The following is a 23,280-nucleotide window of genomic DNA, read 5'->3' on the forward strand; positions in this document are numbered from 1 at the left end:
GTTTTTCCGGACGCTGCTGCCATCCCCGAGTATTCCCCACTGGAGGATAGAGTGTTGGATGGCTACGTGCCCGACAGCACTATTTCTCTGATTTACAAGAAACTCATCAACGATCGTGCGGACTTGCTGCTCCGTCTGAGGGAGGCATGGACGGGCGATGGCTTAGAGCTGGATGATGAGGACTGGGTGTCGGCGGTGGCCTCCCCGAAGGAGGTAGCGATCCCGGCCCGCTTACGGTTTGTTCAGCTGAAGATCCTTCATAGTGTGTATGTCACGGGGCCCGGTTTGCTGCGTATGGGTTATTCGACGGATGGACTGTGTAAGCGTGGATGTGGCCTACCGGGCACCTTTCTTCATATCTTGTGGGAATGTTCGGAGGTTGTGCGATTTTGGAACGATGTCCACACTGTTATGGAGGAGGTCACGCGCGTGGCCCTGTTGCCAGAGGCTAGGAGGTGTTTGTTGAATGTTTGGGAACCGAATGATTGTACTGCGGCACAGATGCAGTGGGTGACCTTGGGGTACCTGGTGGCTAAGCGTAACATTGCGCGGTTATGGGGCTCCCCGAGGCCGCCCACGATTGAGGTATGGAAGGAGAATATGGACTGGTGTATGTTTAGGGAAAAGACGGTGTATGTGGCGAGAGGTAAGCCTGGGAAATGGAGTAGGGTATGGGGTCCATGGAATTCATATCGAGGCCGTATCTGCACCCCGCCTTTGCCATTAGAAGTCGATATTGCTTTGACCCCCTAGCCGCGCATTCTGCGGGAGGGTGTGAGGTGTGTTCCATGCTTTGTTTTCCCATTGCCCCCCTTCACCGCTTCTGGACTAGAATCGCTTTGGACACTTTATGTTATTCCCCGTCCTGGGAAGAGCACGCTGCTATCTCGGACTCTCATTGCCTTGAGTGTGTTTTATGTTTAATAAAAAATGAAACTGTTGTTTTAAACTGCTCCTGGCCTATGGCCATGGCCTGTTATAGGTGCTTACGGACTGCCGGGTGCTTTGCCGCTGGTTCATTTGAATGTATGGCGTTACACTGCGGGCCCTCGGGCTCTATAGCGGCCGGCCCTGGTGGTTGTAGGCCCTTGTATGTCTTTTATTGTGTGCTAACGGTTTCTAATAAAATATATAAAAAAAAAAAAAAAATCTAGAGGATTTATTCATCCTGCGGCTTCATCTTAATTCTATAGACTGGCAATAACATTTTATCATAAGAGTACCAACAGTGCCTCATCGCTGTTGTGTTCCATGGGGAAAAGTGTATGATATTGTATTATCATTTTTGATTCTACGCGCCTCAATTCCTGGACGCGGTCTCCCACTATTTCTCTTACTGGGATCCTGTCTAGTTATAAGAGACAGGGGTCCCTTAAAGTTTGAAAATCAGAACATTTGTAGCAAAATTATCACAATAGAGATTGGCTGTGTTTATGTCTTTATTGATAATATCAGGATATTTATTCACATATAATTAAACACACAACAATATATACAAGGTGAGTGAGCTAAACGTGACGGGGTAATTGGAAATCAGCCGATTTCCGTACCACAGGCAGGTGACTTAAAAGTGACTTTTATGAAAAAAAAATATAGATATGCAAACGTCACAATGAGAATTGCATCTTGTACTCCATGTAAATAATGAATTAAATTATAGAGTTAAGATGCCGGTGTCGACAACGTTTCGATCCCAAGAGAAATTCTGGGATCATCATCAGGACTGAAATATTGAACAAATGCCTGGGAAGTAGCCCACGGTATGAAGAAGCGTACTTGCTGGGGTCAGCCTCAATAAGCGGGAAATGGGCAACCGTTGGTTAATGAGCCATGGATCAGAGTTAACCAATGGACAATAACGCGGGAATCCAAACAGGGCGAGGATCTGGCGTAAAACGGTATCCGTGTAGCATGTCCCGCAACGGGCGTGATCGGTGTTTGTGACAACCAGGAGTCCAGTGTAGGGAGAAGCCGAGATAAGGCAGATGACATAAATAAATTCCGTGCAGGCGAGCAGATGTCCTCAATTTGGGCCGTTAGTGCGATGCACAAAAGATAGATGGTTGCTGTTTTGGTTGTGTTGAGTTTAAAGTGCCTAGCGATGGGGTAGCATTGATTTACTGAGCAACTATTTTGTAATGTGGTATATGTTCAGGTCTCAGCTAGAGCGCAGACCTTTGCGCACTTGTGAATTCTTTGGCCGACATGTGCTTAGGGCCCTTTTGTAAGTTATGCCTACCGGTGGCTTCACAATGTGCTCCATCCCTCATTGAGGCTGGAGCAAGTTATTATCAGATGTGAGATTCTATAATCAACAGCACGCCCGCAATTTGCATTTTATTTTCTACTACATGTTTTATTTTCTATTACATTGTACATGCTGGAATTCACTGAGCAACTGTTTTGTTATATGTCATATGTTACATATTCATGTTTCAATCAATTCGAGTATATACATGTGTCTGGTTGTTTATCAACTCAATGATGGCTGCCACATTACCTGTATTTCTCAGCCTTTTGAAACTGTCCTTTTGTTTTTACTCTGAATTATTAAGAGAAAGTTATTGGTTTGCACAATACATGTGATCAAGACTGCGGGGCAGTCGAAACGCGTTGTGTATTAATCAACTTCTGGCACATCCACTTCGGGCTGGACTGATTTCTCTCTGAGAGCGCGCAGATTGTAATTTGTTTATGGAATTAACCTGCCGGTAAGGTCTGCCGACGTGGGTATCACTACCCATGGGCCCCGGAGGTCTGGAAGGAGCGACGAGTGCAAGATATTGAATGAGGCTCAGCTAAGGGACCGGCTGTGTCTACATAAAGCAGGACGTTAAAAGGAGTGAAGCCGCGGTGTTGTTGCAGAGGTAAGCCCATTCCCGTTGTTTGCCTTGTCCCAGGGGTGGGTCCGCTGGGCATCGGAGGGTGCACAGTGCTCCTGTTCCCCACGGTATAGGTGACAACCACGGGTCTTGCGTCTTTGCACACCCTGATAAGATGTAACACTAAGTTGCAGTGTACCGCCAGGCACAAAGATCGTTTGAACACACAATCAAGTATTATATCTCCAGAAGACAGTTACGTCCTGCTTGAGCCATTTACATTGATTAGGCTTCTCAGTGAAAGAAACGTCACACGGCAGAAAGAACCTGTTCAATGATACAGGGGAGTGGAATACCCAGCTCATTAAGTGACGTTTGCTGAAGTTGTGTGTGCAATATGGAGGAGGAGGCTGAGAGGAGAGCGGCTGCTCTTACTCTGTTTACCAGGAAGCCAGGGTCTGGGGCATCCAAAGAAACTAAAACCAATCAAGCACAACCGCTTGAAGAGAAACTGAAAAAACTTTAGAAATTAAAGCGAACTGAAATCTCCAAATGGTGAGAGGCGATTTCATTACAGAACTATGTTGACATCAGTATGGTGCCAAGAGGGTTAAGAATTTTTACAACACCATCTTATGAATCGCCCAATCCCAAGATGCTTGAGGAGTGGTCTGAAAATTCCTCCTCAAGTTCAAAACGCATGTTAGAAATTTTGATAAAATATGCCTGGATAGATCGTGAAGCATTGCTGATTCAAATCAAGAGTATTCTAGATGATCTCACAAGTAGCATGGAACCTGATATCCTCAAGAGGTCTAAGGATGCCATGAAAGAACAGCTTAAAAAACACGAAGAGGACATCAAAGACCGTAAACAGCGCAAATTACATTGTGATTACGGTGATTACGGTGATTATGAAAGCGACAGAATACTCACCTTCAGCAAGAAGTACGATCATTTATACAGAGACAAATCTAAGCCTCAAGATACACCTGTGACAATAACAGAGAGTTCTATTTCGGACATTTCAACCACCAGTGATGCTGAATCATAGACAACAGCAAGTAACAGGTCGGACAATGAACGAAGACCACATCCAGACTTTTTTAGATGAATACCGGCTGTTACGCCGGGGACGTCAGACAACAAGGGAGAAATTCAATACCCAAGACAAGAGGCCAGATGGTTGGGGGTGAGGAAGAGGACGATAAAACGCAGAAACAGAAGAAAGCAAATCCAACAGAGATGGCAAAACAGGCAGAGGATGTGGCCGCATGGGAAGCAACAACACGCGCTCCAAAAAGGCATACTGATGGATGCAGGAATGGTTAATAAGACAATCATTAATCTTTCTAAAAGACCTCTTAGTGACATGGAAAAACAGACTCTTTGTCTAGGCCTTTCTTTCTATCCCTCTTCCTCGTTTGATTATACCATTACTAGAATTGATTTGTTTAAATATGTCAGGAAACTCAAACTTAAAAAATGGCATAAACTTACAGGAAGGGGCCCTAAGAAAGGAAGGAAGAGAGAAACATGAATAATGATAACAACTTTGACATAGGTGACATAGATACTTTGGTCACCATGATAGAACTACAACAGGACCATGACATAGACAGTGGTGGGAGTGGACGAACATCACATATTGGAAGAGCTGGGCATTGTACATGATGCAGCAGCTAATACCAATTTTAGACCTAACTCTACATTTCTCCCTGCACTCCCACATGATAGCATTGATACGTTTCACGACAGTGTGACGAGATCTCTTATAGAGTATCGCCAGAAAACACATCACAAAAACAGAAAATCTAATAATCGGACAAAGGCAGGCTCTTGTCTCCTTAGCTGATGACAAAGAGATTGTCATCCGGCCGGCTGATAAGGGGGAGAATGTTGTACTGCTAGATAGGGACATGTACATCACAGAAGCATTGAGACAACTACGAGACACCAAATTCTATACACTTATCACTAGAGACATCTACAACAGAAGCATCACTGACATCTGGGACAAGTTAATTGTATGGAGAGACAAAGGGATTTTGGAATGGGAAGAGTATTGCTTCCTTAAGAATGACCATCCCAAACTCCCTGTCCTCTATCTGCTGACCAAAATTCACATGGACCCTCTCACCCCTCCGAGTGCCCCATTGTGTCATCTAGGGGCAGTGTGGCCGAACATGGTCCAAATATGTGGATCACTTTTTGAGAGAACATGTTTCCAATCTTCCAACATGCATCCGGGACACAAAGGATTTTTTGGTCAACATACAGGATATTGTATGGGAGGAGGACTATCTACTCATCACTTTGGATGTTCACTCCCTATACACCATCATTGACCATAAACAGGGTTTAGAGGCTTGGAGGCATTTTCTTCTAAAAAGACCCAGTAGGTTCAGAGAATATACTCGGATGAATTTAGAGATGATAGAGTACTGTCTGAACAACAATATCTTTTTGTTTGATCGTGCTCTCTACAAGCAGATCACTGGGACAGCGATGGGTTTGCGCTTTGCTCCCAGTTTTGCTAACTTGTTCATGAGCCTATGGGAGGAGGAAGTGTTCTCTGATGCCAGTCTCACTCCAGCTCTTGGGCAGGTCATGATAAGGCTCAGGTACATTGACGACCTGTTCATTGTCTGGAGGGGCTCAGAAAGCTCTGCCACTCAGTTCATTAACAAACTCAATGTGAATAATCGCAACATATTGTTCATAGGTAACATCAGCGGTACCATGGCTGAATATCTAGACATTAGGCTCAGAATTGAACAGAACAGGATTTGTACAGAACTTTTTCGCAAAACTACTGCAGGAAACAGTGTTCTTCATGCCCTCAGCAGTCATCCAGAAGCCCTTATATGAAGCATCTCTTTTGGAGAGCTGCTGAGGGCAAAAAGAAACTGTAACAGTGAAACTGCCTACCAAATAGAATGTAAGAACATGATTGAGAGGTTCAGGGAGAGAGGTTACCCTTCATGGGTCCTGAAGAAAGCTAGTGATAGAGCGTATGGTGTTATTAGACAAGATACTCTCTCAGACAAGCCTGCAGCTGACAGTGACAGTGAACCCATGAGAATGATTTTGACATACAACAGTGATGCTAATGATGTCAAAAGGATTATAGTCAAGAATTGGAATATTCTCAAGAGTGACACCATCAAGGGGCAAAGACTCCAAGACAGACCCAATTTCACTTACAGACGCAGTAGGAACATTAGGAATATGCTTGTCTATAGTGACATCACTGAACAGCCCATTAGAATGGATCATGGGCTACAGGGATTCTTTCCATGTGGTCATTGTAAGGCCTGTAGAAATAGCTGCCTCCGCAAAGAAATCACTCATGGGAGATACACTAATACGATTGCTCAGTTTCTTACATGCAGTACCACATTTGTCATTTACATCATTGAATGTCCATACGTAGGCAGTACCACTCTATGGGCCAAAAAGAGAATATTAGAGCATATGCAGGCCAGTAGTAACTTGGACCCCCGTTACCCTGTGGCTCGTCATTATCAAGACATACATTTTTCAGATTCTACACAACTCAGCTATCTCGCCCTAGAACAGATCACTTATGACTTGAGAGGTGGGGATAGAGTTTTGAAATTAGACAGCGAGAGTCCAAGTATATTGCAGACTTTCAAACCAAGATTCCTGGGGGATTGAATCAGGACGAAGAGCTCGCGATTCACTTCAGAGAAAAGTGTTTTTAATCTGAGCTCCCCTGTTTGTAGTCTTTCTCCATTGCATTGGAAACTTGTTCAGCATGTAGAGCACATGCTATAATGTTTGATACATTTGTCTGATTGGTTTTACTGACACTCTTTGTAGTTATTTGTTCTGATATTTGTTTTTCTGGTTTCTTTTGCAGGAGGAAAGGAAGGGGCCCATCCACAAGGTGTGCACTCACGAGCTACCTACCCTTTTCTTCATCGTCACTTTGTGCACGACATCAAACTAAGAATTGTATATGTATTTTGTATGTCTTTTGTTAAAAATTATCTCTGAGTTTATTCATGACATATAGTGGGAACTTTTGGGCATTAGTTCTTGATGGGGACCATTATTCCATGGTGATTATGTGCATACATGACCTTCTTATATGCCAAGGTTGAATCGTTTATTCTATCTAGGTCTGTTTCTCAGTTGCATATTACATGTTTCATGTGAATGCCTTACTATTGATCTGGCATTATGCCATGAGGTGCATATTCTTGGTACTTGAACCATTTGATTCCCTGGCCGACACAAGTTTAGTGCCCTTTTGTGAGTCATGCTTACTGGCGTTTTCATATTAAGGATGGAGTTAGTCATCGTGAGATGTATCATTTAATAACCAGCGGCACGCTCACACTTTGAGTTTTATTTTCTGTTACGTATTATTTGTTGCGATTTACTGAGCAACTATTTTGTAATGTGGTACATATTCAGGTCTCAGCTAGAGGACAGACCTTTGCACACTTGCGAATTCTTTGGCCGACATGTGCTTAGGGCCCTTTGTGAGTTATGCCTACTGGCGGCTTCACAATGTGCTCCATCCCTCATTGAGGCTGGAGCAAGCTATTATCAGATGTGTCATTCTATAATCGGCAGCACGCCCGCAATTTGAGTTTTATTTTCTATTACATGTTTTATTTTCTATTACATGGTACATGCTGGAATTCACTGAGCAACTGTTTTGTTATATGTCCTATGTTACATATTCATGTTTAAATCAACACGAGTATATACATGTGTCTGGTCGTTTATCCACTCAATGATGGCCGCCACATTAGCTGTATTTCTCAGCCTTTTGAAACTGTCATTTGTTTTTACTTAAGAGAAATTAATTGGTTTGCACAATACACGTGATCAAGACTGCGGGGTAGTCGAAACGCGTTGTGTATCAAACAACTTTTGGCACATCTACTTTGGGCTGGACTGATTTTTCTCTGAGAGTGCCCGTATTGTAATTTGTTTATGGAATTAACCTGCTGGTAAGCTCTGCCGGCGTGCATACCACTTTCCACGGGCCCCGGAGGTCCGAAAGGAGCGACGAGTGCAATATATATACATATATATACACACACACACACATATTATATATTCACTGAAAAAACCATAGGTTTCACACATGTTATAGTTAGCGGAAATTTTACTGATAAAAAACCAATGAAATTCCCCCGTTATAGTTAGTGCAGGCAACTATAACTCACGCGACCGCAATCCTCTGCTGATGCTAATACTGTATTTAGACACTTATTTGCCCATGTCTTCTTCCATACATTTTTAGCTATACATATATTACAAATATTTTTTTTTCATAAAGACACATATGTCATCAGCAGAAGATTGCGGTCGCGTGAGTTATAGTTGCCTGCACTAACTATAACGGGGGAATTTCATTGGTTTTTTATCAGTAAAATTTCCGCTAACTATAACATGTGTGAAACCTATGGTTTTTTCAGTGAATTTGCAAGGTTTTTTAAATGCTAATTCCTAACTATAACGTGTGTGAAACCTATGGTTTTTTCAGTGAATTTGTACGGTTTTTTAAATGCTAAGTTACTTTACGCCATTCGTGGCGTGCGCGCCCACTTAACGCAGTTCGTTCCGTGCGCGCACGGTGCGCTTCGCGCACCGCGCGCCCACTTTACGCAGTTAGTGCCGTGCACGCACGGTGGGCACGCGGTGCGCTACGCGCACCGCGTGCCCACGTTACGCTAGATGGGCCATGTACGCACGATGCGCTTCGCGCACCGTGCGCACATGGAGGACATATGATGCACTTCGTTTTGAAAGGTAATATTTTAATTTTTTGTATATTTTATAAGCCATGCACAAATGGTGCCCTTCGGGCACCATTTGCACACGGGGTGGAGAGAGTGTGGATAATTTTTTTTTTTATTATTTTTTTTTTAAATATTTTAGTTTATCTCAGGCGTAATAAGCCATGCATCATTGGTGCCCTTCGGGCACCAATTGCACACGGGGTGGAGAGAGTGTGGATAATTTTTTTTTTTTTTAATTTTTTACCGTACGCGTACGGTAAGCGTAATCGGCGAAATTACCGAAAAAATAAAAATTCCGTTTTTGGCCTTTTGGGATCTTTGGGGACTCCCTCAACATGGCTATGTGTGTGGGAGCTGTCTAAACAGCCCCTTTACATGTTTTGGGGCTTTATATTTTAAAAATCACTCTCAGTGCGAGAGAGAAAATGGCGGCCGCTGCTTCCTGGTTTCGGCCGATTCGAATGTTTACTTAGATCTAAGAGCCGATCAGAATCGCGCTCGCGCACGCCACCGTACGCGTACGGTAAGCGTACCGTAAGCGCACCGTAAGCTGGCTCAGATATATATATTGATTTAAAGGCTATTTTCTCAGAATCTACTGAACAGATTTACACCAAACCTACAAAAGGCACTTCCTTGACCTGAGGACTACCTCTCTGCCAAATTTCTAGTAATTCTGTTCAGCCGTTCGGGCTGTAGCCCTGTCTAAAGGTCCTATGGAAAAATGCATGGGAAAAACGCGTTTTGGGACCCCCCTTTTATCTCATCCCCCGCTTGACGAATCCCCCCGAGACTTTCAGGGTAGGAGCGGAGCGTAGCGCCCCACCTATCTTGAAAAATTCGCGAGGATTCGTCGACCGGCGCCAAAGTTATTCAAAATAGAATGTTGCGGATTTCCTATGGAAACGTGGTCCTAACTATAACTACCTACTGGCGACCGCCAGTAGGTAATATATATATATATATATATATATATATATATATATATATATATATATATATACATATATATATACATATATATATATATGTGAATTGTTGTCATTTTAGAGCTAACCTGTTTTACTCTCTGACTCTCAATTGTACACTTCCTTTATTTTATGAATTGTATATAGCTGTTTGATTTTTAATCCATAAAGATTTTTTTAAAATGTTGATTGTATGTAGAATATTTTTTATGCTGTTCTTGTATCGGTGAAATACATTTCTTTTTGATTGATTGACCCAGCTTATGACACTTGCTGCACTTCTTACCAATAGCAGGACATACAGGGTTGTTGCTAAGGTGTGTCTTAGACCTGCATCTATAACAGAAAGCACTCTTCTTACCATTAAACTTGTTAATTTTATACCTGAAAGACAAAGCATTAACAGATTCAGGAACCTACACAGCATTAATGGGTTGAGTCACTATATCAGAAGAAAAACATCTACTCGATACAATAGACTGTTCATTTGATTTTGCCATGTCAATGACTTCCATCAGTGTTGGATCCCTGAATGAAAGAGAGCGTTCTTCATTTTTCTTTGAATTACATCCAGACACAAATTGATCTCTGATTGAAACCTCGACAGTTAAACCAAACTTACATTTAGCAGCTAAAATCCTGAGGGGAAGAGATGTGCTCTGCCACAGTCTTCTCTGTAGATTGTTTCCTCCTCTTGAAGTTTAAATCTTTCCAATTAACTACTTGGATGTTCTGTGGACTTGTTTTTCAATCAGGTAATTGCCTATATATATTCATTCCTGCCTTCTCCTGATGGTGTTATAAGCTGTAAACTGTCAAAAACTTGCTGTCCTTAAATACCTAGATTCCTTTTTCCTTCTAGCATTAAACTCTGTGACAATTGTCACCAGAAAAACTTCAAAAGAATTATGCCATTTTCCCCAGGGTTGAGCTGGTTTGCCAGGATTTTGGAAAAATTGCTGTATTTGAACAAACTGCTGAAAGTTGGAGATTTACCTCTCTCTTTTTTTTTTTTTAAATGGATTAAACAAGGACATTTTACTAGTAGAGGCAGGGTGTTGAGCTGAAAATCCAGGTGAAAACTTTCAAAATTCATACAAAGTCCTTTAAAAATTTAGAAAACGCTGTAAAAAGAGGAAAAATATACTTGCTATTGAAAATTGGACCAATCCAAGATGGCCACCACATAGAAATGACCCGCGACATCAGGTTCGGTATCCAGAGGGGAAGTAACGTGAGGCAGCGAGCGTGAGCACGAGCAAGCAGGGATAGCTGGGATTGCTGCAATGGGGAATAAAAGGAAAACCCAAAACTTGACTCATGGTACCCGCGGCAGGAAAGCTTATCCAGGAGTCAAATGCACTTGAAACCAGCAAGGTAGCAATTTCATAGGGCCATGGAAAAGTGAAGTAAAGTGCTGAAAATGCAAGGAAAGATGCACCCAACTCCTGCTTGAAATCGCTTGTCACCAAATGTTAAGGTGTGATGGAGCAGGGTTTTGCTAAATAAAACCTGCTCGTATTAAACTCCTCATTGTGTGCATTATTAACAAAATTGTGTGACAATTAACAGTGCAAAACTAAAAAGGGGAGGATGAAAATGCGCAAGTGCGTGCTGTGAAGAAACTGGTGTTTCCACTGCTTTTGTAGTAGGCCGTAAATGTTAATGAATAATGCAGAAATAACAGCCAACGAAAATAATAATAATAGAAGTCATAAGCTTAAAAGAGAAATGATATTTTCTTTTTCACTAACTGATTGAAAATTTATATAATGTGATGCAAAGAAGCCTTAATAGTGGAGTTTTGTAAGGTGACAACGATAATCACAGGTGTTTTTGTTTTTCCTCGAGCCCATTTCACTGTTGTGCAGAGAAGTCCTCAAGACTCTTTTTAGGTTTAATTTGCTTATTAAAACGTAGGCTGCAAGGAAATGTCTTTTGTCCTTCGTGAGGTGCTGATGATGGCCAAAGCTGTATGGAGGATGAACATTATGACTGGAACTTCCTTGCTGAACAGAGTATGTGGACACTTGTGCTATGAGTTTGATACATTAGCGAGCTGGAGAAATGTACAAGCCACGGAAGAGATTATCGGACTTTCTGCTGCTGAAGGTCGATGACGGAAGTTTTCTAAAAACAAAGGAACTGTTGAAAAGTTAGACTTATCGAAAGTGGAGTGACCAGACACCCCCTGGTCTAATCCAATGGGGTTTGAGAATTTAGAGTGTGATGATACATGGGGGGTTGGATCTTTAGTGAATTAGGGTATAACTATTAGTACTGAAATGTTTGTAGGGAGGAGATATGCGAGATTTACTTTGCGGAGGAGAGAGCTGTGTTGTTGTTTCTTAAGTTAATTGGCTGGCTGATCCTGACTCTTTGACTTAGCTCTCCGTTATCTTTTGAGGGTGCCCCAGCTTACTCTCTCAGCCAGAGAGTAGCTTTTCAGACTCCTAGCATTTTGTGCTAATAGATTTGTATGTTATTCTGAATTTGCATTAATCTTATTTGCAAATTACTTTATTCTTTTGTCTCGTCACATATCCACTCTCTCATGACATGGATATTTGGGATGTGTTTAATAATTACAATTTTGATATTTCTCTTGTATGGTGATATATGATTCGAGCTGTATTGTACTTGATGAGCATTCACATTAATTTAGATAAAGGAAACATTTTCATCCTGAGCTTCCCAAACCCACCCTTCAAACCCAGCTGATTCCAATACCTGTAGAATCCTCGCAAGACTGCACTCAGATACCTATGTCTCATCCTCCTAATTTATTACATGACATAGAGCACCTAGTAAAATCATTACTTTTTCCCTTGTTGGAGAGGATTAAAAATATTGCAGTACAGCTATCGTCCTTGGAATCTTCAATTGCCTCACTTACTGTATCTAACAGGGATTTGAACACCTGTTTATTAAAAAAATCCTATTCTTTCTCCCAACACTGGGCCCCCTCCACTTGATCAAAGAGTTAGTCAGCCAATTCTACCGACCAGAAAGGCGAATATACCCACTGCTACACCTATACTGGAGGACAGTGCTCCGGGCGAAAAATATAGTAAACCTATTCAAACACATAAATCTGTTGAGCCTTATTGTGATAATGTCATTACGCAGCCACCCCCGAATAGTAGGGAGGGAATGACTCACCATATCGATCTGCCTCCAGAAGCAGCTCCATATGTGGTGATACTCACAGGTGTCCCGGAACTGGCTATGGGTAAAGTAGAGAGATATACAGAACTTAAAAACAGGGTAGTAGACTGACTGAGTAAAAATAGGCCACTTCCTAACGACATTAATGTCGAAATACTCCATGTGAGAAGATTGGGATGGGTGGGCCTGCGACCAAAGGATATCCAGGGAGACGTGATTATTGTAAACCTCAGAGATCGCAGGGTATTGCATCATATTGCAGATTGGTATACCCTGACCAGTGGTGTAGGCATTACGACACACGGCCTAAGCTATTTTTACCCCCGTTCTCTCTTGTTAATTCCACCGAAATTACATCTATTATCTGCGGTTAATACAGAAGCTCACCATTTTCCCCTTCCAATCTCAAATAGATATGCTATCCTCTCTGGTCTGGACGATTTAGATTGACCCTTAAATCCTGAGTGTGAGATTGGCAATGCTGTCATAGTGAGTCCTTTCCAAACCACCTCAGATTCTGACCTTTTTAACCATAAGATCAATTCTATGAACCCTGGTAAGCTCGAGACAAAGTCAATTAATATCACTGATTTCCACCCTTTAAACTTTGAGCATAACTCATTAACTGACAGTTCAACATCTAACTCTTTTCCGATCCACCATCCGATGAGTGACACTTCACATCCATTAACTCCTTGTCTGTTACAGGAAACTATTGAGTTCCCAAAGGACGCCACGAATGGTAACACTGGCAATAAAAATACTCCATCGGGAGACGGCCTATTGTCTTGGAACGTGGCGGGTCTCCTTGACAAATTGACAAACCCCCTATGGGTTCAAATTGTTTCCACCCATAGTATTATTTGTTTACAGGAAACTTGGAACAACAATGAACTCCACCTCTTGGGATATAAGACCTTACATACCCCAGCCCTTCCTAGTTTACATGGCAAAAATAAGGGCGGCCTTGTGACATATATATCTGTAGAATCTGGTTTACTACACACAAATTTTATGGGGACTGAAAATTACCAGATTATTTCCTTAATAGGTGGCCGCCTTAAAAACATTACCCTGGTTAATTTTTATAATAACATCTCCAGCTCTCGTTATGAACTGGTCCTCAACGGCTTAAAGGCCGACTTAATAAAAATCGAGACTCACCTTAAAACTGATATGCTGCTTATTTGGATTGGGGACTTCAATTGCTCATTATGCTCATTGAGTAATAGAGGTACCTGTGGCTTGGATTCTAGTAGTAGTGATACCTCTCCCCATTTCTCGCACACTAAACTAGGAGACCTTTTAAATGGCCTAACATCCCATTTCAACTTATCTTATATGAATGAGTTGTGTTCTCCACCAAAGTGCTTCAAACCAACCTATAATGGGAGAGGTTGCCACTCTATAATTGATTATACCTTGCTATCCTCCAGGTACTCAGAGATCATATTAAACTGGGAGACACTTGATTTTGTTATCAGCGATCACTACCCAATAGCGGCGACTTTAAATTTAACCTCACCTATTAATGTTGACGTAAGGGTGAACCCGCCCCATACCCCACCACTTAACCTGGGAACTACCACGGGGCTCTACTTAAAATGGGATAAAGTAGCCCCCCCTATTTTTCTCAACTCTTTGGTTAATAATACATATGAGCACATACAGATATGTCTGTCCACTATAGAAAGCTCCCAGGCAATTAGGCACTCTTTCTCCGTCATTTCATCGGAGATTAAAAAATTACTTTCACGAACTCCAAGGAAAATCTCACAAGGTAGCTCAGGTTGGTTTAATAGGACCTGCTCAAAAGCCCTGAAACATTTACAAATTACTTTAAAAACTAACCCAAGAAATCAATCAGAAATACGGCAGGCCAGACAAAATTATCGTGCAGCCCGCCAGACCAGAAAAAATCAGCTGAAAGCAGAGGCCTGGTTAACTTTACAGGAAGCTTCCAGTAATAGGGACAATACTGCCTTCTGGAAAGCAGTAAATGCACCTTTTTTGCAGTGTACCCAGTCAACAATAATCGATATGGCTATAACCGCTGAAACCTGGGTTAACCATTTTGGCACCTTATACGATTTATCAGATCCCAGAGCGCACGTGGATACTTTGGATACTTATTCTAACTCTCACAAAGAGCTGAACGTTTCTAGTCTTTTTCCTTTGGACCTTACTTTCGATTGTGCCGAGGTACTTGTGGCACTGACAGAAAGCCCTTCTGGGAAGGCTCCTGGTCCTGACTGTGTACCAATTGATGTTTTTAAATCACAGTTGGACTTGTGGGCTCCCTTGCTCACTAATGTCCTAAATTCTTTGAATACTATAGGTTTTATTGATACATGGCCTGAGGCGGTTGTAGTGCCGATTTTCAAGAAAGGCGATAGGAATAATCCTTCTAATTATCGCCCTATCTCACTGCTTGACTCTTTAATGAAAGTCGCAGGGCGAATTATCTTAAACAGAATTCATGACTGGCTGGGCGAGCAAGACATAATTTCCAATTTACAATATGGCTTCAGACAGGGTAGAGGTACCATCGAGCAAGGCTTGAATCTGACCCTTATAATTGCCAAGTACACCCAGGCAAAAAAGGGGAACCTTTTTGTGACTTTTGTAGACCTTAGCTCCGCATTTGACTGCGTCGATCACGAGCTTCTCTGGGAATCCCTTGCTGAGATTGGCATAGAGCCCCCCATTCTTGCATTTATCAAACAGCTTTATAGGGGAGCATCAGCACATGTCAGATATGGTAGACGAGGAGAGTGTTCCGACAGGTTTTATATTAAGAGAGGTGTAAGGCAGGGATGCATTCTAGCCCCTCTGCTCTTTACCCTTTATATAAACTCTGTCGGCCATTACCTTAACAGAAACTATTACGATTATTCAACCATAAATGGGAAACCTATACCTATACTTCTTTACGCGGACGACGCAGCAATAATGTCACAGACCCTCATGGGGCTTCAAAGGGCAGTAAAAGAATTCACTGACTTTATGTCACAGAGAGGTTTAAAAATCAACGCCTCTAAAACATTTACCATGTCTTGTGGCCTAGGAATTGGAAAGAAACAATGTTCCATTTTCATAAATGGCAGCAAGTTGGAAAGCGTTGACAGGTTCCCTTACCTGGGCATTACTTTTGATAAGAAGGGCACCTGGTGGGCTGCCGCCCAAGCCAGAGGAGCTGCATTCTCCAAAGCTTTAGGCGCATTGACCAATTTCTCGAAAAAACTAGGGGGACGCCCGATCAACCCCCTACTACAGATCTATGGGGCCAAGTGTGTTTCGACTGGCACATATGGATCTGGGATCGGGGGAATCGAGCAGGCTGATCACATCCAGCGCTCAGAGAATTCATTTCTGCGCTATCTTTTGGCTACCCCACGCGGCACTTCAACATATGCTATGCATAATGAACTTGGCCTGACGTATATCATGGACATTATAAAATCCTCTCCTATCATTTTATGGCACAAAGTCTGGACTACCCATGAAACACACTTCAACAGGGAAATTATTATCGACTGTCTCAGCCTGAATGAGGTTGATAATATTAAATGGTTGAACTATATAAGAAACCTGTCACTTGATATAGGGCATCCAGAATTTTTTACTGACCCCCCCACTCTGAACAAAATACCTAGAGTCACATTAAAACGATTAGTCGCCACCCATCTGTCTAATCGACGCTGGTCCCTTGAAAAATCTAAGTGTTCGGTTGTGGAGTATCAACATTCTACCATTATTGAAGGGATGCAGCAATATTTATCTTTAATCCCATCCCCTTTCATCCGTATGCTTGTGACTCGTTTCCGTACCGATACCTTTTTCAGACTGTTAACATTTCCCAACCGGAATTGTTGGTCCAGAAATTTGGAGAAATGTCCATGCGATGGCCTGTCATCACAATCCAACATTCACTGCATTTTATTCTGTAAGTTTTACCAACTGCCAAGGGTCACTTACTTGAAACCACTGCTTAAATCATGGGGATTACGTTCCTGTAGGACAGCTTATCATAAATTGAAAACACTGGATAACCCATTAGCCATCGCTGTGGTTTCTTTTTATTTGAAAGTGGTTGTGAGACTAAGGGTATCTATGCAGCCTTAGATGATAAAAGTTTTCATGTATATCATGTATTTGTTTTCCATAAATGAATTTGATGAGGGCTGCTATAATATCGAAATTACGCCTACCGCATTCTTTTCTTATAAAGTTTTATGATATTTTTATGATATTTTAATCATGATCTTTATTGTACTTTTTATGATATTGTTTTTACATATCGAATAAAGAAAATTTGATTGATTGATTGACAAAATTGATAAGTAATCAGAGTCTGTCTTTATTAAACAAAAGTTTATATTGAATGATTATTTCTTTATTTAGGTTCTCATTGTTAGAATTCTGTCAATCCTTTGCCAGTCCCTATCAACTATAAAAGATTAATCGGAGAGGAAAGAGGACCAATATAGACAATATAAATTGGTAACATGTTTTTAGCTCATGCAAAGGGACTTGTAGGTATTAAATTGGGTCCAGATGGTAAAAATTAGCAAAAGCCCCTTCTGCTGCATCAGGTGCATTGAAGGAAAATGAATAGACTTCTTCAGGTAAGAAGAACAAGTATTTATTCTTAAAAGAAGCAGAAGCCCACTGCCGCAGGTCCGCTCTTCATGAAATCCCAACTGCATCTGGAAATACTGCTGCGGATACCATGGACAAGGAACGTGGCCATGAGCTCAATACAAACACATGAGAACCAAAAGTAAACTGTACGTGTGATCACGCTCGCAATCCCGTTCCACATGTCCCTACACCAACATGCGCATGATAACACTTGTGTTCACACAAGATACACAGGGAAGGATCACATACTACAGACAGGCACGTGTTTTATATTGTGCGTGAATCAAGGGGGGAGGAATTGGCCTAACAGCTAGGGCGGTTGACCTCAAATCTGGGGAACCGGGTTCGAGTTTCAGCAAGGACGCGCAACATCCTGTGATTCTGGGAAAATCACTTAATCTCCCCATGCCTAAATAAAATGGATGTATCCTCATGTAACGCAACTGGTGCTCATGTAAAGCGCTCTGATACCTGATACCTTCGAGTCAAGTTCGCGCTATATAAAACTCTGTAAAAAAAAAAAGAAATCAAACCTAAATTCAAGTTAAACTGTGGAATGGTATGGCCTACTCTGTATTATACTGTAAACAAAGCATGTCAGGTATGTTGTACTCATGACAGCGTACAAGCATACATTTGGGAAAACAGCACAATTTAGAATGATAAGGCGGGAACTTCATTTCTCTATGAACTGGCATTGGAAGTGGAGGTAATTTTACGTTTGAAATGCTAATATAAAGCAATTTTGGCTATATAAATTTTGAGTCTTAGTCAAAATTGGTCGCATTGGTGTGTTATGTGTAGGGGATTCCTGGGACTATGCTATTTTGTAGCAAACATGTGGATTACTACAAATAATTCACACTCTTGTGTTGAGGCACTAACAAATAGCGGCACTTATCATACAGTTGTCATAACTAATAATACAACCTTGTACGGTTCTTTAGAGTGACTATTCCACTATCGCCTAAAATAAGACAAGCAAAGTTGTCTCTAACAAAATTATTAATATGTGAATCAGCAGTAGCACCCTACAGTAGCTGGCCAGGCAAAGTCTGGACCAAAGATCTAACCAAAGACAAAACCCTTAGATAAACATAAGGCTCTATGAAGTTACACGATGATCCGATGTAGAGGTTAAAATATAATCGTTATTTCGCAATGTTCTTCATATTTCTTAAATTGTTATATCTAAACATGATTTAACCCTTTGTTGCCGCCAATTTTTTAACCTCCACCTCGGATCATCATGTGACTTTCATAGTGCCTGTAATGGACTCTTATGTTTACCTAGGAGCATTTTTCTTTGGTTAGAACTTAGTTCTAGACTCAGCCTCGACATCTATTGTAGGGTGCTGAGTCACACATTACTAATGCAGATTAGCATGTTGTACTGTGGATCAGCTGACCACGGCCAACAACTGTTCTGTGTTTTCTTTTGTAAAATGGAATATTAGTCTGTTACAGAGTACATAACAAAGTTATGTACACAGTGCTGTAAATGGAAATATAAAAGTGCAGGTACTAACTGTTCATAGTGCTCCTGACAATAGCGGGTACTCGCCTACTAAATGTGCTGCAGCAGCAATGAGAAATGCAGGTACTCTCCATTCAAATTAAAACAGTGCAGGGACTCAGTACCGAACAGCACCTGCCCCTTTAAAGCACTCGATTTTACCTAAGCTGCTTTACAGTCTACCTAGGTTGAACGTAGCTGTGCTCTTCATTTCATGTATCGGTCGCTCCTAGGGGTAGACTTTGTTTTTCTGTTGATACGATTGGCTTAGATCTAATTTGTGTACTTTCGAGAGATCGGGCCTAGGCCTCCTCGTCTGTATTACAGCATTGGTAAAGGCAGACCTAAATGACAGTCCTTTGGTTTTTTTTTAAGCCCTACACCGGGAATATTGTTTTTTCTTTTTATACTGTTTATAAGCAAGGCCTTGCACCCGCGTCTTGGCGTTGCTATGGTTACAGACTTCAAACTAGAGCCGCGCTCTATCAGCACGTGCAAGAACACCGACTATCTGACTTCACGTCCGGCTCAGCTGAGCTGGCCGGTTTGATGCCGTTTGTTCTGTCTTCCCGCCCGCGCGGCACGCAGCCAATGGGGAAGAAGCGCAGGGGTCCAGCACGCGGCCAATGGGCGCTGGCGACCAATGAGGCGGCAGAGCTGATAAAGGGCGGGGCCCGCGCTCGCGGACCGGCTCTCTCGCGCTGGTTTTGTCGCCGGGGGAACCGGGCCGGACCCGAAAAGAACCAGGGATCGCGGAAGCGGGTGGAGCATGTGCGACGTGGAGACCCGCGGGCCCCCCGAGCCCACCCAAGCCGAGCCTGCGGCGCAGAAACCGGCCGCAGTCCGGGGGCAGGCGGACAAGAGGGTGCTGGGTAGGGGCAATGGGCTGTTGGGGTGCGGAAGGGCGAGAGGGAGGCCGGCGGAGGAGGCCTCGGTGCGATCCACCAACCATTGGCTGGGGGTTACTTGTGGGGCAGCAAGGCCGCAGTGTGTGATGGGAGTAGCCATGGGGGGTTTCAGGTGGGGCAACAAGTAGGAGTGATGGCGAGTTTTACCAAGGGTTGGGGTGTCATCCAGAGGGAGGCTTAACACTTTTGGTGGAGGGGCAACGGTGAGCGGAGTAAAGAAAATGGAGCTTGGCAAGCAGGGCCTTTAAAGGTGAGGTGTAGGTAAACGGGGCTACTAAAGTTGCAGACTGGGATGTCGAGTAGGATGATGTGAAAAGGAGCAGGCTAATGTAAAGTGCGAGGGACAGTATGGGGTGTGGGAATGACCCTTGCCTGGTTTTAGTGTGCTTAGGCAGAGTGTCGATACTAGTGAGTATCGAAGCAGGACATGCTGTTGAGTGTTAAAAGACTGTTGCTACAGGTCTGGGTTTGGATGTTGGTTGTGTTTATCAGATTTTCCGGTCTTAACATGCACTGATTCAAGCCCTTACTTTTTAACCTACAATTGTTTGCTAGTTGGGTGACGTCTAACTCCATAAAGGCACAATTAAACCACAATATCCAGAATGCACCAAATTATTACATGAAAGCACAGGATTCGCAATAGACTGTCATGGTGCAAACTATATAGCCAGTGGTGCGGTAGTGCAGGGTGTGTGAAAAGCATCTCCCGGGATGCTTATGAGATGTATGGTGGGGATAGTTATTTTAAGTGTTTGTGGAGTAGAGGTGCCAAAATGTAGTATACGCATTTTTGATGAGTTCTAGGGTAGTTATGAAGTGGGAAGTGTGACGAGGGTGCACGTTTGGTGTGGGAGAACATTGAGGGAGCAGTACATAGATGTTAAGTTAGGTGGTGTATTAATGTACGGCAATGTTTGGGAGGTAGACAAGATACGAAAAAGCTCATCTATTTAAGGTGGTTGGAGGGTGCAGACTGTGACAATGCTGAACATATGAATGGTGTAAGCAGTTTATGGGAAATACGTTAGTTTTAAGAGCCATGTGCCTCCTTGTCGAATGGTGATAAGCCTTTAACTGACTCATTTTTGCCCCATTAGCAACACAGGTGCAGGGCACAGTGAAATGGTTCAATGTCCGCAATGGCTACGGATTCATAAACAGGTACTTGTCTATTTATGGTATGAAGTGAAATACTTACTCTGGTGAAATTGTTGGTAGCTAGGCTGAGAATTTGGGTGGCCGAAGTTGGGATGGGAGGGATTTGTAGTTGAAGTGATTAGTGGCTGCTCTGCAGCAAAGCCTGTGGAATTTGAGGGCTGACAACGTTTTCATGTGATAGAACCTAGTCTGTGGAACTTAGGCGAGATCAATTTTATTTTATTGAAGCAGAGAAGGACATTGCAGAACGCATTGTTGGTAATGGAACTAGTCTGTGACAAGTTGCGCAGTCTAGACCAGTGCCTGTATGTGGTTGCATGTGTCCGTTTTCCTTTGTTGTTCTCCTGGAGTTTCTCCACATGATTCTAATGTCTTTTAATTTCCACAGGAATGACACCAAAGAAGATGTCTTTGTGCACCAGGTGAGCATTTTCAGTTTTTCTCATGCTGTCTTCTCATCAGCAGTTCTATTTTGCGGGATACTTATCGTGCTTTGAAGGGAGCTGGTTCTCTTTGAATAAGTACACATTTGTTCTGTGATGTCTCTCATAGGGTATGGCCTTTTGTCGATGCAATTGAAGGCAAGGGAAATACCTTGGAATATAGTTGTATGTTGGTTGATCTGCTCCTGGCTTTTAATAAGTCTCGCATACCAAGCTTTCTCATTGTAGCCTCTGCAAGTAGTAGTAATCGATTCTGCTTACTTTGATTCGTTTTCTTATAACCACTATTGAATAAACTATCCCCAACACAGGGTCATTGAGCAATAGTCGGGCTTGTGCGGTGTGGGGGTCTTTGCTGCCAGGTTAACATCTGAAAAATATTTTGTATTGTAAGTTTACTGACTTGAGGCAGGGAAAAACAGGTAACGGTACAGTCGGGCTTAAAAGGGCCAGCAATAAATCAGGGAAGGTAGCCTTGTTTTAGGAGTGCTAAACAGTAGGATGTAATCAGCAGAAAGGCATCTCTTTGGATAAGAGCTGGGTTTAAGCAACCCATGTGCTAGTAATGTATTTGCTTTTTAGAATGGGGTGACATTTTGCACCGAGAATCAAAATTGGGCAGATATAAGGTTTGCATGACTGCCGGGGCGTTTAATCTGATACTGGACCTCCCTTTGTGGCTTGAGTTCGTCACGTTACTTAGTACAAGTGTTACGTTTTTACTTTGTAAATCTCAGGCATTTAACGCCTGGTAGCCACTCTGGATAACGCAATGGCTGTTCAAGGCTCTCGCCTATCTGTAGTGTTAAGGTGTAGCACAATGTAGCGTCGAATATGTTTCCTGTGCCATTTTCAGTATCTGCTACGTGGTCACGCAGCAGGATGTGTGCAGCCAGCAGCACACAGGGCCTGTATGATACATTGTGTACTTTGGAAAGATTTGTAGCTTAGGCATGCAGTTTACCGCAGTCTGCCAGGCAGTAGAGTAGTATGACAAACATGCTGCTCCTTCTGCTTCTAATCGGTTTTCTCATTGAACTTAAATCTGATTGGCGCAGCTAGTACGTGTTTTGCAATATTTATATAATAACATGGTCAACTTTTGGCATTAAATCTGCCAGTTTTCAGGAATGCCAACATTAGCCCTAAATTTTAAACTTTTTCTTGCATTGATTTTTAAAATGTATACTGTCAAGTTCAGCAAAAACACTACTGTAATAAACGATCATGGTCAGGTTTAGTGTAGCCTATCTGTACAGTTATAAATCATGTGTGCACTTAAAAAAAAAAAAATCCTCAAAGAATCGAAAACCCTATGGGGCACTGGAACTCTGATGCAGACATCACTGCCGCATAGCATGACCGCATTATTTTTTTTTATATGTAGTGTCGCAGCAACCCTTACTACAGTGGCCTCCCTTTTCCACCCTTCATTTCTCTGGCTAATTAAACTACTTCATGTGTACTGTGACTAGACTTTAAAAGGATATCGGGACATTCTGCAAGCATATAAGTAGGGATACACATTTACAGAAGGACTTAAGCAACCACCCTTACCAACTTAGTGAGGTACAAGGGGGAATGATGTGCAACGTTTAGCCACTGTGCCATCTGTTAACGGAATAATCACCTAGGGTCTTCTAACTCATCTGGCACTGGAACACATGAGACCACCTTCCTGTGTATTTAGTCGACCCTCTGAAAACACACGCGTTAAGTTACCTGAAATTGGCTGACGGATCTTGAAAAGCTTGTACTGAACTTTAAAATCTGGGACACCCTCCCCCAATTCGTGTGGAACCCATTACTTACCCATCCATTATTCTGGTCTGAGATTTTAATCGCTTCTTGACTGTCATTATTT

General features: G+C 42.4%; 1 protein-coding gene across 2 annotated transcripts in view; it reads left to right on the forward strand.

Annotated features, from left to right (window-relative positions):
• Nucleotides 1-19,571: 19,571 nt before the first annotated feature.
• Nucleotides 19,572-23,280, forward strand: part of YBX2 (Y-box binding protein 2) — a 400,311-nt gene continuing 396,602 nt past the window's right edge. The window contains exons 1-3 of one of the 2 annotated variants that reach the window (XM_085638013.1): nt 19,572-19,776; nt 20,913-20,976; nt 21,362-21,395. In XM_085638013.1, coding sequence (XP_085494139.1) covers nt 19,674-19,776; nt 20,913-20,976; nt 21,362-21,395 — 201 coding nt within the window. In that variant the 5' untranslated portion in view covers nt 19,572-19,673. The remainder of the gene's footprint in view (nt 19,777-20,912; nt 20,977-21,361; nt 21,396-23,280) is intronic. The other variant, XM_085638012.1, reaches the window with a different exon arrangement.

This window comes from Triturus cristatus, chromosome 12, assembly GCF_964204655.1.
Source record: "Triturus cristatus chromosome 12, aTriCri1.1, whole genome shotgun sequence".
Classification (NCBI taxonomy): Eukaryota; Metazoa; Chordata; class Amphibia; order Caudata; family Salamandridae; genus Triturus; species Triturus cristatus.